Source organism: Rissa tridactyla, chromosome 2, assembly GCF_028500815.1.
Source record: "Rissa tridactyla isolate bRisTri1 chromosome 2, bRisTri1.patW.cur.20221130, whole genome shotgun sequence".
NCBI classification, from domain to species: Eukaryota; Metazoa; Chordata; class Aves; order Charadriiformes; family Laridae; genus Rissa; species Rissa tridactyla.
This window is the reverse complement of record NC_071467.1, coordinates 66,706,901-66,723,035: the sequence shown is the minus strand read 5'-3', so window position 1 is coordinate 66,723,035 and position 16,135 is coordinate 66,706,901. Positions and strand designations below refer to the sequence as shown.

The 16,135-nt window shown below is 36.0% G+C and overlaps 1 protein-coding gene across 8 annotated transcripts in view; it reads left to right on the top strand.

The window, feature by feature from the left end:
- The window catches only part of LOC128905446 (uncharacterized), a 25,660-nt gene extending 9,525 nt beyond the window's left edge, over positions 1 to 16,135 (top strand). For 4 of the 8 annotated variants that reach the window (XM_054191566.1, XM_054191570.1, XM_054191565.1 and 1 more), the window contains 10 exons: positions 526 to 568; positions 2,024 to 2,143; positions 2,956 to 3,070; positions 4,854 to 4,899; positions 5,225 to 5,284; positions 7,354 to 7,461; positions 9,163 to 9,259; positions 10,273 to 10,473; positions 13,667 to 13,787; positions 14,846 to 15,402. In XM_054191566.1, the coding sequence (XP_054047541.1) occupies positions 526 to 568; positions 2,024 to 2,143; positions 2,956 to 3,070; positions 4,854 to 4,899; positions 5,225 to 5,284; positions 7,354 to 7,461; positions 9,163 to 9,259; positions 10,273 to 10,473; positions 13,667 to 13,746 (870 nt within the window). In that variant the 3' untranslated portion in view covers positions 13,747 to 13,787; positions 14,846 to 15,402. Of the gene's footprint in view, positions 1 to 525; positions 569 to 2,023; positions 2,144 to 2,955; positions 3,071 to 4,853; positions 4,900 to 5,224; positions 5,285 to 7,353; positions 7,462 to 9,162; positions 9,260 to 10,272; positions 10,474 to 13,666; positions 13,788 to 14,845; positions 15,403 to 15,902; positions 16,091 to 16,116 lie in introns of those variants that run through there. The other 4 variants (XR_008464876.1, XR_008464877.1, XR_008464875.1 and 1 more) reach the window with 4 other exon arrangements.

Here is a 16,135-nt window from a genome sequence, read left to right as displayed (position 1 = left end):
TCAAGCTCATTCTCTCTGCGTATCCTTCATTTTTAACCTCTGTTTAAAAAGAGAAACAAAGCTGACTATTGGCAGCAACTTTTCTTTTGACTTAATTCAGATTTCTTCCTGACTCAAGACTGTGTACTTTACTTGAGATTTATGTTCATGGATATAGACATAATTAATTCTATCTATATTTTGTGGACTGTTTTGTTCTTCTAGAAAGTTTCACTATACCCATTGCAAATCCATTCTTGATTTAAGGAACTTTTAAATAGAGCATGCATAACCTGGTTTAATTTTACTGCTATATTTTCTGAAACCAGCTATTTGATTATTTTTTTAGCTCTAATAAAAATTTAATTGTGGTAAATGGCTGTCCAAGTAACTGACTTACTGACTTTGGATATCCATTTAGGGATTTACACGTATGTGTTTAACACTACTGGTCATATATCCTTAAAAAAAAATAAGTATTTAACTCTGAAATACCTATGAAATTTTATCCACAAAATAGCTAATATAAATGGGTTTTATTTTTAGGTTGTTACAGGTGCTCCAATAATGAGGAGGAGATGGCAAGAATGTAAGTGTGCTAAGTGGGATGTAAAGTGTACATTTCTAATTTGGGTGTACTCCCTTTGATCTAAATCATCTTGACATAAGGGCAAATTGAAAAATTTTGTCAATAATTGTAGTGTGTTCTTATGTACGAAGCTGCATTTTGTATGGTTTATATTGAAAATTTGATAGATGAACAAGCTCTTCCATGGGCAACATAATTAGAGAGAAGTGTTTTATATGGCTTTGTTCTCTCTCCCTCTTTCCATCCCAGTCCCCCTCCCTTCCCAGGATCCTTTACCTATGATTTCTATTTACCTGGTAACTGCTGTGGTCTCTTCAGTGCCATCTACTCACGAGCATTTTGGTAAACTGAGCAAAAGCAGCAGGTTGGAGCTCCATGCGTGTGTTTAATTTGCAGTCCAGAAAGCCAGACAGAATCCTTAAAGCACAGCTACAGCTTTTCATGGAATCATAGAATGGTTTAGGTTGGAAGGGACCTTAAAGATCATCTAGTTCCAGCCTCCTGCCATGGAGACCCATGTCTACCCACTAGACCAAGTTGCTCAAAGCCCCATCCAGCCTGGTCTTGAAACTTCCAGAGATGGGGCTTCCACAACTTCTCTGGGCAGCCTGTTCCCATGTCTCACCACCCTCGCAGTAAAGAATTTCCTCCTAATATTTAATCTAAATTTCCCCTCTTTCAGTCTAAAACCGTTACCCCGTGTCCTATTGCTACACTCCCTCATAAAGAGTCCCTTCCCATGTCTCCTGTAGGCCCCCTTCAGGTACTGGAAGGCCGTTACAAGGTCTCCCCGGAGCCTTCTCTTCTCCAGGCTGAACAACCTCAACTCTCTCAGCCTGTCCTCGTAAGAGCTGAAGCACCTCTCCTATCTGTGGAAGAAAGCTTTCTGTTTTACTAGCCGTTGATACTCACAAAATTGTAGGAACATGGTATCTTTGAGACTTCACTCCATTTAATCTTTCAAAACTTATTGTAGTACCATGTCATCCAGATGGACAGACAGTACAATTGCATGCAGCTGTCGGAAATGGCTAAAAATGATCTATATTAGCAGTGTCATACTTCTGAAGAGGAAAGATACCCATTTTGAATCTAGGAAAGTGTTTTGAAATAAGTCGAATCCTATTCAAATTAAGTTTCTTGACTGTAACCTTTTGGTTAATGTGTCTAATTTTACACTTGGCTGTGTGGCATTCTACTGTACTTATAATGTTTACATCTTTTAAGAAATCTGTGTGTATAATTGTAGCCAGGGTATAAAATATTTCAAACTTTGTTATTAATTTGTTGTTCATATTCAATATGCTGTCATATAATAATGCTTAAAAAATTATTCTTAATGTTTGTAACTAATAGTGCATAGAAACAGAGCTAGTTGAAATTGAAGTGCAGTTTTAGAGCCCTCCTCTATCAAGATAATGTCCGTTGTGCTACATTTCAAGCATGTTTGTTTAGATCCTAATGCAGATGACAGCCCTTCAAAAGCTAAAGTTCAGCATGTGGATAAGTCACTTAATAATGACGATAAAACAGATTCTAAAAATAAGGATGGAAAAATGCCAGACCCTATTCAAGGTAAGAGAAGAATGATTTTTTTTTAATTTTTATTTTTTTTTTAACTTTCACCAATGCATGAAGTATTTACTCTGTATGTGCCTATTTGTAGCTTCTATAGTTACTTTCTGCTATAGGTGAATTTGTGCGGTGTGTGGATGGGTTTTGGGTCTGTGGCAGAGGAAGGAATAATACTAGTGTTTGCAGAGAAAAGAGTCCAGTTTTACTTAACGTCACTGGATACTTCAGAAACAAGACAAGATTCCTAATTAGAAGTTTTTATTATGTGTATTTTTTGGAGAAAGGGCACAGATTCTTTTTGGGCTATAAGTTGTTCTTTGGTGTCAGGAAAAGAAAAATGGGAACAGCTGCCTGCCAGACTTTGGTTAGAGCACAAGAAGAATAAGGAGGAAATAGATTGGATAGATTTTTTTTTTTGAATGACATAGAAAATAAGTGTTAGTCAAATATTTTTTAGAAAACAAAACCAGAATTAAATATAAATCAGTGAATGCCATGCAACTGAAAAAACGTTAGAAGTTGCTGCTTGGTTGTAGACTTAATGTCAAAGGTGAGATTAGGGTTCTGTCTAAATACATTATAATTATTCTCATTCAGAATATTTCTGATCAGAAATACAAACTTATGCTTCATGGCTGAACCAAATATTTGATTTTTAGGTTCAGTTTTTATTTTACTTCTTCACAAGATACCTTATTTACATCTTCAGGTTTTATTGATGTTATATTTTTAAATAAAAATCTAAGCAAAGAATACTTTTAAATTAAAATATTGGAAACCCGTTACTAAATATACTGGTTTTATTGTTTTAGATGAAAAGAATGTTCAAGAGGAGCAGGAAAAAAGTCAGAAAGAACAGGCAAAACCAGATGAGAAGATTGAACCTAATAAGGCTATTGAAAGCAGCAAAGGCAACAACTTGGAAAAGTAAAACAAACAAAATCCATTGCCCCCCCCAAACCCCTTTAATTTTACTCAAAGGAAGATGTTGTAGATGATAACTGTCTATATTTGTGCATAGAGTATGCTGTGAGAAAGTAAGTCATGCTCTGATAGCAAAGTGCTTGTCTTCTGAAATTGTGCTCAGCTGTAATCTTCTCTCATCAGCAGAAAACCTGGTGTATATGAAGTGACCTCAGATTTTGCTCTAGATGCAACTAGCTTTTATATTTAACTCTGTTATCCTTAAGGCATAATCCTCATGTATTACAACTTCAAAAAGAACGTTCCGTCGTGGTTTAAAAAACCCTCTGTTATGGGTTCACATCAGACAGTTAGGGTGGACTGATATGAACTGATTTTAGAAGGAGAAGTTAATCAGTAAATAGCTGTAACAATTGGGGTTCATCTTTACAAAGGATTTCGTGGAGGAACAATAAGAAGTATTGTGTGTGGTTCTAAAGTGGTGAAACTGTGCTTGCTGTTTGTAAACATCTTTACTAATAACAGTGTTGTGAGTTTAGTTTGAAGTATCAGCCTTTGTGTGAGGGGGATATCTCCAACATCCATCATCTTTGTGCAACACTAGGAACCACAGGAGAGCATTTGATAAGGGATATACATGCATCAACCCCAACATAAAACTTTTTATTTCAACAATTAGTTCTTTGGTTTTGCTCTAATGACGTTTTCTTGGAATGTTTCTTAACTTTAAACCAGTAGTATCTTTCCCAGACATGGATGGCTAACATCTCTTGTTTGTTTACTATTACCCAGTAAAGGGAGAAATTTTCTAGTTCCTGAAATATCTTTTTGTAGGAATTTTGCCTAAGGGGCAATCATTAAGGAGAAAGACTAATTGAAACCAGATTCAACTCCAAATTTATGAATCTTTGTGTTCATTTGTCTGGCTTTCAAATATCAGTTTTCAGTTCTTAATCCGGGGAGTGAACTAGTTTGTGAAAACAGCAAAAATAAGGGACTAATAAAAGCTCAGATATCCACATCTGGAAATGCTGCTATTTCTACCTGACACCGATCCTTATTGCACAATCCTGTACTTTAAAGAACAGCATCCTTTGGAAAAATCACTTAATGCTGTTCTTTTAATCCAGTTGTTCAGAGAGATCCTGGATAACTATGAACAGCCAGATGCTGGAAGTCAGTGTCTAAATTACAACTTCAGCTTGTTCCTTTACTGTTCGTTTTTGTGAGACTTCTGAGGGATGTGAACTCAATATATAGTTTCTTAAAAGGAATGAGAACAGATTCTCATTGACAGCAAGCAGTCAAATGATGTTTCCACATGATGATGATCACAAATGATGACTCACGTATTCTCAGTCTGAGAATTTCTATTACTCCTGATTTCTTTGTAGTGAAGTTCTGCACAGTCATCCAAAGATGTAAATTATTTTGAGTTCATTATTATTATTATTATTTTATTTTGAAAAATTAAAGGTACAATCTGCTTTTACTATATTTCTGATTCCTAAGAAAGATTTCAAGAAAGAGGAGGGCTTCAGCTTGGCAGTCATATGGTTTTGGTTAACTTAAAAAAAACCCAGACACTCTCATCTCTGGTTCCTGGGCTTGCAAAGGGATGGAATGCGCCTATAAAATACGTGACCTTTCAGAGCGTGTTAGAACTACTGTAGTAGTAATGTGTCAGGAATTTAAACTGATTATGAGTTATTGATTGGCTACAGATTTTGATAGATAAACCATCTGTATACGGTTTTATTTATTTATTTATTTATTTAACCTTAAGGTGTGAGACCAATAAACAATCGCAGGAAGAAAAGAAGGAAGTTGAGGTGAATATTTTTCCATTAATGGGTTGCTTCAGTTTACAAATAGTTGGGGAACTAATTACTTTAATATATGTTTGGTAATGGTGTTTACTAATTTGAATAAGCAAAAGCAATATTATTGACAATAAATTAGCTATAAGTTACAAAGCAAAACTATTAAAACCAAGGTTTTTTCCTACTTTGTAATGAAAATGCATGTACATGTTTCATGCAAGCACACAGAATTTAATTAGAGCAAGAATCTAGAATAACATATAATAATTACTGCTTAGTTTTGGTTATAATTACTGCACATAATAGATCTCTGGACTCTTTTTATATTAAACAGCAAGAATTTACAGCAAATCCTGAAGAATTCACTAGTCAAGAAGAATTGTTGGGTTATTTGGTGAGTGTTAAATCTTACTTTGCAGTGTAATTTTGGAAAAAAGAAACACAGAATTACTAAGTTAAAAATGTGGCAAGTAACATGAAAGCAAAAATGTAGGCAGTCTGCTAATCTAGCAACATATTTTGTCAGAAGGTAGGATTCAGAACGAAGTTAATATCGCTGAATTTATATATATTCATTCTGAAGTTTCTAGACAGGGGTTTTTTGTTTTTTTTTTTTCAAAATACTGGTTTACTGTCAGAGGGCTGACTTGCATTGAAAATTAATGCATTTTTCTCAACTGTATCTTAACTCCAATCCTGAACTCCATGCTTAACTAAAATGACATTTTAATTTTTTTTTTCTTTTATAACTGGTCTATCATTTTCAAATGATGAATTTGGAAAGATGTAATTCAATAATGGAAGGAAGCAGAATGAAGAAAAATATCTGAGATATGCAGAAAGGAAAGGAACAATTTTTAAGAAATAAAATACAAGTTGTATACTTCAACAAAAAAACCTCAAACCCCCATAAACTAAGAAAACCTAACTATTCCCTTGTAAAGTAATGGCAGAACACCTGAGTGCTGTTCAGTTGTTCAAAATATGTATTATGTACACATTCACAGCAGAGATACAATCAATAAAAGTGGAAGACTAGCATTTGCTTCTTGTTATTTATTAGCAACAATATTTATTAACAACATTTGTGGTCTTGTATACAGAAGTGGTGATTTTATTAAAAGCCTCAGTGACAAACTGTACAGAAATCTTTACTATTAGTTGCTGTGACTCAGCTACTGCATGTCAATCTAGGTACTTTTGACTCTCATAAAGTCTTTTTTCCCCATTTTAAGAGGGAATTATTAGGTGTAAAGATTGCACCTTGCTAATAAAACTTGAATTTGTTTTGAGGCATATTCTTGCTTAGTACGAGCAGTGCTCTGTTTTGGAAAGTTTGAAAATTGTTTAATATTAGCATCTACAGTCATTTTTTAAAAAGCTGCATTCTGTGTTTCTATTGTTGTTGGATTCAAAAGGTTTCTTATGTAGCGGAAAGTAATTTTGCAAGTATCTTTTTTGGACTTGCTGTTCATATCATGGAATAATTCCAGTTTTTCGATAATTATCCATACTGTATACTTTTTTTTAATTGTGAAAATCCGTATGCTCAGCTTTGTCATTAAAATAATTATATTTCTTTTATTACCTGGTAGCAGAGATATCCTTGCCCAAGTTTAATCTTCTTTTTCCACCTAGTTTTTGAAAAGATCTTCTTTAAGTATACCGTGTGCAAACTGGGAGAGGTAAATAGTGTTAAAAATATAGTATAATCCCTGTTATTCTGTCACGTATGCACTTAATGCTAGTTTTTTATTACTTTTTTCCATTGTCTGGAATGTTTAAAGGTGTTTTGTTTCTAATCCAGAAGACTCTGTATTGGTAGGACAGACCTGCGGTTCTGCTACATTGTGCCCAGTGGAAGTGTTTTCAGCAGAACTTTATTAATAGAGACAAGACGATGACGCATGTAGCACGCTCTGTGAGGGCTGTTGGCGCTAGAACTTGCTCCCTACTAGAGCTTCTGAGTTTCAGAGACTGCTTTTTCCTTAGGCTTTTTAGGAAGAAGGTTAGTATAAAGCAAGGTGGCATATATTTTTAAATTCAGTAGTGTCTTGGCTTTTTGCTACTTTCTAGAGAAATGGTTTATGACTATATTGCCTCAGGGAAGTTGTACCCATTCATTTGTGTGCAGGTGTCTTGGGAAGAGATCCAAATACTTAAGGAAAAACATTTTCCTGTATGTATTTCCAGGCATGTTCTTGGGTTGTTCCTTTTCAAAGGACTGTATCGGGTAGCTGCAGCTTCCTTTTGTTAGGTTCCTCTTCAATTCCACCTCCCTACCCCCCATTTATGGGATTAAAAGTAAAAACTGTATTTGCTTTGTAACTTCAGCCATGTGTGACAGATGGATAGAGACATAAAAATGAGGTTCCGGCAGGTTTTGTTTATACATGATGATACTTTAATCCTTCAGAGGGAAAATTTTTATATTGTGTGTTGTTTTGTTTTGTGTTTTCCTAGCAAAGTTTCGAGATACTGAATGAAGATGACGCTTCATTTATCCTAAAAGTTACACAGACTCTTACAGATGCACTGGTGGAATATCGTCAGCAGGCTGCATCAAACAAAGTAATGTAGATTTTGTTATGTTTTTGTTCTAGAAATCTGTAGATCGCTGTGAATATGCATTTTTATTATTACAGTTTAATTAAACAAAATTGCTGTGAAGACCACATTGTAAGTTTTACCTATATATATATACTATATATATATATATATATACTTGAGTTTTTGTAGTGATCATAAGGTAAACTTAGAGCTTTTCTGTTGAGGAGTCTTAATACGTTCTGTTCAAAGGTACTTGCGCTTTTTTTTTTTTAATAGAAGCTAAAAATCATCTTGCCTCTTATTTCCCATGCTTTTCCTTACATATAAGATTTTCTGCTATTTTTGCCCCTTTTCAATTCTAACTTCAGCTTTTTTCATCTCCGCTGACCTCCCTGACACTCTTGTTCTAGATCTCATTTCTGTTCCCGGCCTTCACTCATTCACCATGTAATCAAGCATTATTGACACCAGTTTTCTTTCTCAAACAACTTTTGGTCCTGCTCTTTGGACTGTTCCCTCTGAGGTCCTTTTCTTCCTCCACTGTTAGAAACCCAGTTTTCCCCCTCTCTGCTATTACTTTTGACTGACTTGTCTTTACGTAGGCATAGTATGGAGGTGGTTTGAGTACTTCTTTGAGGCTGCTGCGGCTTGCATTCCCTACACCTCCAGTTTACATTCCATTATACCATAATCTCCACAGTTTCCACACTTGGAATGACTTCTTGTTCATTCCCCCATTGTCAACAGGGATGGTAGGAACTTTCCTCTTGTTGGTGATCTATTCAACATTTTTGCCATAGGAAACATTATTCCTTATCCCTCCCAGCATTTCTTGCAGATTTGTCAGTGCTGAACGGTGTTGTTCACCACAACACCTACTCCTACTACAGCTACTTAACTACTTTTTTATTTAAAGGGTGAGCTTAAGTGGAGAATGCCAACGAGGGTAAGTAGCAGCCAACAAGCTGGAGAGAATCACAGAGGTGACACTTCAAGAAAAGAAGTTTTGTTTTGTTTTTTTCTTCTGTTCTCAAAAAGCCTTTCTTAATTCAGGACTTTATAATAAAGTTTATCTTTGTTGCCCATATTCCGTCCTCCCTCTATTGCTTTCCTTATGCCCCAAATGCAGTACTTCTCCATGATAAAATTCCATGCCTGTAGTTCTCATTAATTATTTATTGCTTTTAACTTCCTCATTAAGCTTACTCTCACCTTATTCCTGCTGGGTTTTCCCATATAGGATTTTGTTGTTTTATTCATATGGAAAGAAGGCAAAATCTGACATGTGACCAAGAAAATCAAGTTCTAACTGAAGTAACGTTTAACCTACTAGTTTTAGAAAAACAGAATGTTTTCCCACATTAGGGTTTTTTAGTATTCTAAACTGTGATCTTTCCATCGGTAATTTTTAACTAAATCTTTTATTTCGAGTGTAAAATGCTTCCTTTTTAGACCTGACAGGCTGAGAATTAGGCTCTGTAAGTATCATTTCTTGGCCTAATACAGTGCTTTTTCAGACGCAGAGAGATACCACGAGCAGTGTAAACATACATAGAAGTTCATTACCAGCTGCATGATTTTCAAAAAATACTTGATTTTTCAGATTTGGTAGCAGAAATACTGGTCTTTTATTTGGTTTGTGATCATCAAAAATGTAGCAGTTTGAAATTTCAAGAGGTTGTCTTGGTGAAATTCTGAATGCAACTTTTGTCAAACTTGTAGGACCTCTTAGACGCTGAATATAATGGAGAAGCAGCATTGGAATATTCCACAGAACAGTCTGACCTGACTTCAGCAGATATTAGTGACTCTGATACTGGTAATGTTAGCTTTCCAATCTTGAATGTGCTTTAATCTTAATACTGAACTTTACATAAATTTTAGTAAGCCTTTTTTTCCTGCTTTTCTAAAAGCAGAGCTTAAGAGACAATAAAGCCAAGGTCAAGTAGCATAAATTAATAGTTTTGGGTTTTTTTTTTTTTTCATCCTCTATAAATGTTAGAAAGGGCAGACTATTCAAAAACATTCATCCTACTTAACTGTAGGATTTGGGGAGGAATTGAATTAGTATCAACTGTGACTTTCTTCTGCCCACAGGCAACGGTTTCTAAGGAGTTTCTTTCAAAGTTTAACTCTGCCTTCCCTTCCCTTCCCTTCCCTCCCCCCCCCCCCCCCCGCATTTCTTTCCCTTCTTGGTGGAGAAGAGGATTAGTGCAGGTCTAGTCCAATCAAGATGTTAGTGGAAACATGTTGTATAGGATGGATAATTCTGTTTAATACCCGAATATTGCAGCTATTTGGCCTCAGTACTTCTAATTCATTTTACCAAAGAATCTTGGATTTCTTTGAGGTCATTTCCTTCTTGATATAAATAAATGGTTATTTTTCTCAAGCATAGGAAGTTCAACCATATGCTTGGAGAAGCAAAATACCCAGAATACTAGTGAAGGTAGCTTGTATGATTTTATTATTATTTTTTTCCGTGCAATGTCAATTTTCTTTTTTTTTCTTTTGAAAACCTCAATTGATACAATGCTAATAACAAAAATTGCAATGACTTATAATATACGAGACTTGGAATTTCTGGTTCCTTTTTGTAAGCATAATGGAAATAGCTTTCACCCACCTCTCAACCCTTGTTTCTCCAGGATTTTCTGTAAATGGAAAGCATTCCCGACTCTCAGTTATATGAAAATGTAGCAAAGTCAGATGTGAACCTCACCAGCAATGCTGCTGTGGCAGACTAGAAATGCTTGTTTTGAAAAGCCCTCTTTAGAAAAATGAGGACTCTTCAGACTCTTTCCTTACTGAAAAACAGTATTTCTCTTTAAGACTATTCGAGCAACCGATTGGCTAAGCAGTCCTTATCAGTAAATGAAGAAGATGAACCTCAAAACTTTTCAACTGGGTCTTCGGAAACAGCATATGAGAACAACATCACTGCTGAATTTTTGAACAGTGTAAGAAACATGAATGTTGAGGAAGTTACTGCTACTCTACACAAAATAGCAGCAGCAAATCCAGCTTTCAGAGGTAATTCACATATACATGCATACACACACACAAACACGCGTATAAAAATATACATAATTTTGTTGGCTGTGTGAAATGTTAAGGACTATATGGGTCAAAGAACTTCAAGGTATTAAGGAGGGCTGAAGAGGCTTTTTTTTTTCCCTTTAACTTTTGCAGGATCCAGTTTAGGAATGGTTGTTCAAAATGGCTGCCTTCCCATGAAGGTGTTAATAATTGCTGAATTTCTTTTAAAATTCTTTTCTCATTTGTGCATAGTAACATTTACATGGTGAGAAATAGTTAACTAAAACCAAGCATATTTTTATTAGAAAAAGAGCAGAGTCTCTTGTCTGTGATATAACCAATGAAACACTGGCTTTGGGAATGCCAACAGCAAAGAAATTTTTACTTACTGATTCCTGAAGGAACCATGCTTGCACAGTAACATAGATATAATAATGAATCAGAGATAAGTAGTCTTTCTTTTTCTTACAGTTTTCTAATAATTTTCAGCTACTAAACCTTCCCATATCTCCAGTCAACTGCTGCCCTTTCTTCAGAAGCTTCCTGTGTACAATTCTAAGCTTCTCAGAGTGTGTTTAGGATCATCAGGGTAAAAAAAGAACACTGAAGATTGAGTACATTGTAGAGGAGCTTAAGATACTCTTTGCCTGAGTGCTCACTGTGGAAGAAACAGGAGAGACTGCAGGCTGTGCCATAACCTTTCCTTGGGTATGTGTGTACGCACACAACTGGGCAGAGTATCTGTTCAGAATGGAAGTTCTGTAACAAATTGACAACAAAAACCAATTTGCTGCTTTCGTGGTTTTAACTCTTCCATGGGTATCACCTGGTCCTAGGGACCTCCAGAACAAAGTGGCTAAGTTATTGATAGTAGTAATTTCTCCCATAAAGCTTCCTTTGGAACTTGAAAATTTGTGGGTGGCAAATGTGGTTCTCTTTTATGTATATTTATCTTTTTTTAAGGTTTTGTTGTGTGTTGAACACAGCTGTTCTCTCACTGCCTACCCCTCCCCTCTGCTCCATAGCTGACAAGGAAGAGAATAGGAAGAACAAAAGCGAGAAAACTCATGGGTCAGGATAAAGACAGTCTAATAAGTGAAGTGAAGGGGTGGGGGGGGAACAAGTCATGCAGAGACAATCACTTAGCACTTCCCACAAGCAGACTGACACCCAGCCAGTCTCTGAGCCAATGGCCACCTCAGAAGCCAACCCCCCCACCTTGCCTCCGCAGTTTTTATTGCTGAGCATGATGTATGGAATATCCCTTTGGCCAGTTTGGGTCAGCTGTCCCAGCTGTGTCCCTTACTAGTCTTTTTCCCATCCCCTGCCTAATCTGTGTGAGGGTGCAGTGTGGGAAAGAAAAAGCCTTGATGCTGTGCAGGCACCCTTTGGCAACAGCCAAAACACTGGTGTGTTATCAACACTGTTTTGGCCACTAATCCAAAACACAGCACCATACAGGCTGCTGTGAAGAAAGTTAACTCCATCCCAGCCAAAACCAGTACAGGATTCCAGGTGATTTTTGAAACCAACAGCTTCTATTGGACAGGCGGAATAGAAACGGGTTAGAGAAACAAGGTAGGAATTAGTGGACATCTGGAAAAATATGATTTGCTTAGAGTTGAGGAGGAATAAGTGTGGCTTTTGTGATAAGAAATCCTTCCTTGCAGGCTTTCTGGAGTTGTCTGAAAGGGGTCAGCAAAGAAGTCAGATAAAGACGATCCAGTTCATATAGTCTGTTTGGAATTCCAAGAAGCTAGATAGATACCATAATCAGAGGCTTTTAAGGGAACTGAGTGTCTATGGGAAAAGAGGGAAATCCTTGCATTGTTTAAATAATAGATAGCAAATGGGCAATTACTTTTTATAGCGAAAAGTAGTTCCAATAGAGAACTGTGTGCAGTGCTTAAGACCAGTGCTGTTCAGTATCTTCACAAATTACCTGGGGAAAAAAGGGATAAGTATCTGGATGGCAAATTTTTGTGATACGATGTTATTTAAAACAGCTAAAAGTGTTGGTTGACTGATGAATTTCAAAAGCTCCTCATCAGATCAGGGGAAGTACCAACTTGTCAGTCAGAAGAATATGTCGAGTACAAGGAATTAAGGAAAGAATGGAAAGCAAGATGGGAATCATCATTTTGCTATTGCATAAACTTTTGCTTTGCCTGTATCTGGCATAGGACATATATTTCTGTTTCCCTTATTTCAGATAAAGGACTTCATTGGTGCAAAAGGTTTAGAGAATATGGTAATATCTTCCATATAGGAAGCAATGGAAAGCTAGGACTCCTTTTGGCCTGGAAAAGAGAGGACTGAGATATTATAACAGAGAGCTGTAAAATCATGAGTGGATGGAGATGACAGGATTCTACTATTTCCTATCTCTTTTGATCCATAAACTTGGAGTAGAGAAGGGAGTCCAACTTCAAAATGGACAAAAGAGATGGGTCTTCATGCAGTAGTAGGTGGATGATCTATGGAACTCCTAGCAAAAGGATACTGTGGCTACAAAAATACATGTAGGCTACAAAAATACTGTGGCTACAAAAATACCCTTTGTGGTCTGGGCCAGGCCAGGCAAGTGTTTGGAACAGGGCTACTGAAATATTTGCCATATCAGACTTGGAACGTTTCCTGAGCTGAAGATGATCTGAGATTGGGAGAACATGGTATTCCCACACACCACCACACATCAGGCACACTTGCCCTGCTCTTACTTTTTCCTTAACATTTGGTTATGGGTGCTGAGTGCTTATTATTACCACTTAGACTGTCCGTGTGTTTCTTCTACTTCTCCTCTCCCGCTCCTAAAGTCATGGGCATTAGTTCCATCGAAGTAATATGGCTTTCTTGCTCGTATTCAGAAGAGTACGCTTTGACTTATTGTTACAGTGATAAAATCAAGCACTTCTGATCATCAGCTGCAGATTTTTGAAAGTTGGAGGCAGAGTAGAGGGGTAAGATAGAACCTTTAACTGAACCAGTACAGCTGTTCATAGCAATATACAGTTACAGTTTCCAGGCACATTCTGACAGTTAATGGTTGTGGTATTTTCCATTGAATAAGAAACATCCAAACTCATGTCAGCATCTAAATGTTTCAGTATAACTTGTGCTTTTAAATGTACTTTATCATCAAACCACTTATTTTCTTTGTGTGTTTGTTTGTTTGCCTTTAACTAAGGAATTGATATTCCGAATGTTATAAGGATCCTGACTGAAAGCGGGACTCTGAGAAGACCAAGCAATGGCAGCACACAGTGACGTGGTAGTTAATAGAGTTAATATAGTGATGTTTACTTTCTGTAAGTTTGAGATTGTTGTTTTACTTAACATGAACTCAATGTAGTGGATTTTGTTATGTTCAAATTTGGTACAGTGTTATTTTAATTAAGAACTTGTTTTTTGTATTCTTGTTATTTATTTTTCCAATTAGCCAAAATTTCGATATTTGTGGAAAGGTTGTAAAGCTCATCTTCTTTCTTTCCATGTTAAAACATACTTTTAAACCAGGTAATTTATTCTTCTCACTGTCATTAAATACTGTACATTGACAGTCTGATCTTTTCTTATCATTGGCTCTTTTACAAAGAGTTATCAGCGGAACGAACTACTGCAGTCAGCAGTACAAATTCATCCTACAACAAATACTCAGAAGTTATTCCATGTGGCTGCTGGGCCTGATTCAAAAGCTTTTGTAATCAAAAAATCCCCTCCCATATAAGGATTATGAATAGGTCTCCACATATTTTTTTTTTAAATAACAATTAAAAATAATAATAAAAAGTCAGTGCTGTCAGTCTAGTTCTGAGTTGCGAAGTGCCTGGATTATAACCAATAATTGGAAGCTTTAGCAAAGTCAGTAGAGGTTTGCTGTGCTTCCAAACTCAGGGATATGTCCCAAGAGATCTATGCAGACTATGGTTAGGAGGCACTGATGCGGTAAGGAAAGGATCTTCTCTTATCCCACCAGTAGGAGAATGTAATGAAACATGGCTCATACTGTCCTTCAGTTCAGGCTCTTTTAACATGAACTTTTTTCCAACTAAAGTAGTAACTGGTTTTGGCTGAATGTAAAGTCTACATATTAATGACTACTACTTCTGTAGGATGATGAAAAATGTTTTGGGTGGTTATAAGTTAGTATGTTCAGGAAAAAAAATATTTTTTTTAAATTAAATTGTGTAATTAAAATTTGCTTCCTGCTTGTGATGTTGGGTAGCATTCAGTGGTTCTAATTAAAGCTCTTCAGCTTTGCAGCCAAATGCTGGTATAATATAGACATGCTGGGGCCAGATGGTAGAAAACCTTTTAATGTTAACATACTTTTTTTTTTTTTTTTTTTTTTTTTTTTTTTTTGGAGATCTGGATGGAATTGAGAATCCTCATCCTAATAGTTTCACATCTTCATATCGTGGAATGCAAGACGCCATAAAAATAAGGTAACAAAGAAAGCAGCAACAAAATTGGTTAGTTTTGTCCTATGAACAGACATGGGAATGAAATCAGTTCAATGACTGTTAAAGAAATTAAAATACAAACCGCTGCTTTAAAGAAATTGTGAAGAATTTCTACAGCGTCTCTAAATATGTTCTTGTCAGAAGCAGAGACGGAACCAGAGCTCTTACAGCTCATTTACTCTGTAATAGGGACAATGTTAATGCCTGCTTAGTGAAGATTAACTTGATCCGTAAAAAACATCTTTTGGTTGATATGAAATTCTGAATTCTGTTCCTGTAATACAGAAAATAAAAATAGAAACATCTTTTTGTTTGTTTGCTTTCAAAGTGCAGAACATTCTATCAATTAAAATAATAAAATCAGAATGTTCAGCTGTTGTAAGTGGCCATCTCTGGGACAGCTTCTTTTTTCTTTTACTGTGGAATCATTCCTAGTGGAAATAAAATTAAGTTGAAATTACTTAATTTGAGTATTTTTTTTTTTTCGGTGGGTGCAGGGGGACCATGCTGGAAAGATGTCTGAATCTATAGCACAGTGATAAAATGGTTTGAATGGTATGCTGCAGAGTGCTGCTGCACTTCTCAAAGACAGCTGAGAAAACTGAACTGCACAAAAATCATAAAGCGTATGCTTCTGGAAATGTTTTTTGATAAGTCTAGCATTGTCTGTTCAGTTATACCACTATTTTCCTCTTGAAACTTTCTTTTTTTCTGGTGCAAATAGAAGCTGCAAAAAAACTACGTTATTTTCTTCTTGTTATCTGCCTGTGTTTTGTGATGGCTTGGTATATTCTTATGCTAATGGAAAATTTTGTTTGTTGCAAAACAGTTTTTAAGAAATAATATCTTGTGCCAGCATTGCAAAGTAAGGAGAAAAACATTTTCGTTCCTAATTATGCTTTTAAATGATGTTGCTGACTGTATTTAATATTATACACTTTGATTTTTTTTTTCTCATAGTAACAGCAAAGCAGACAACTGGAGAATTAATAGAATTAAAACTTAAGCAAGAGGAATTGATCTCTAACAAAAAATGCAGAACTTTACTCCTCTTAGAAGGCAGAGAGTGGAAAGGAAAAGGGCTTTCAGAGGTGACTTGATAGGAAATGAAAAGTTCTGAATGTGCAACAGAAGAGTTACTGTCTGATGTCAGCTGTGATGATCTCTGTTCTAGGCAGGTGTAGAAACATCTT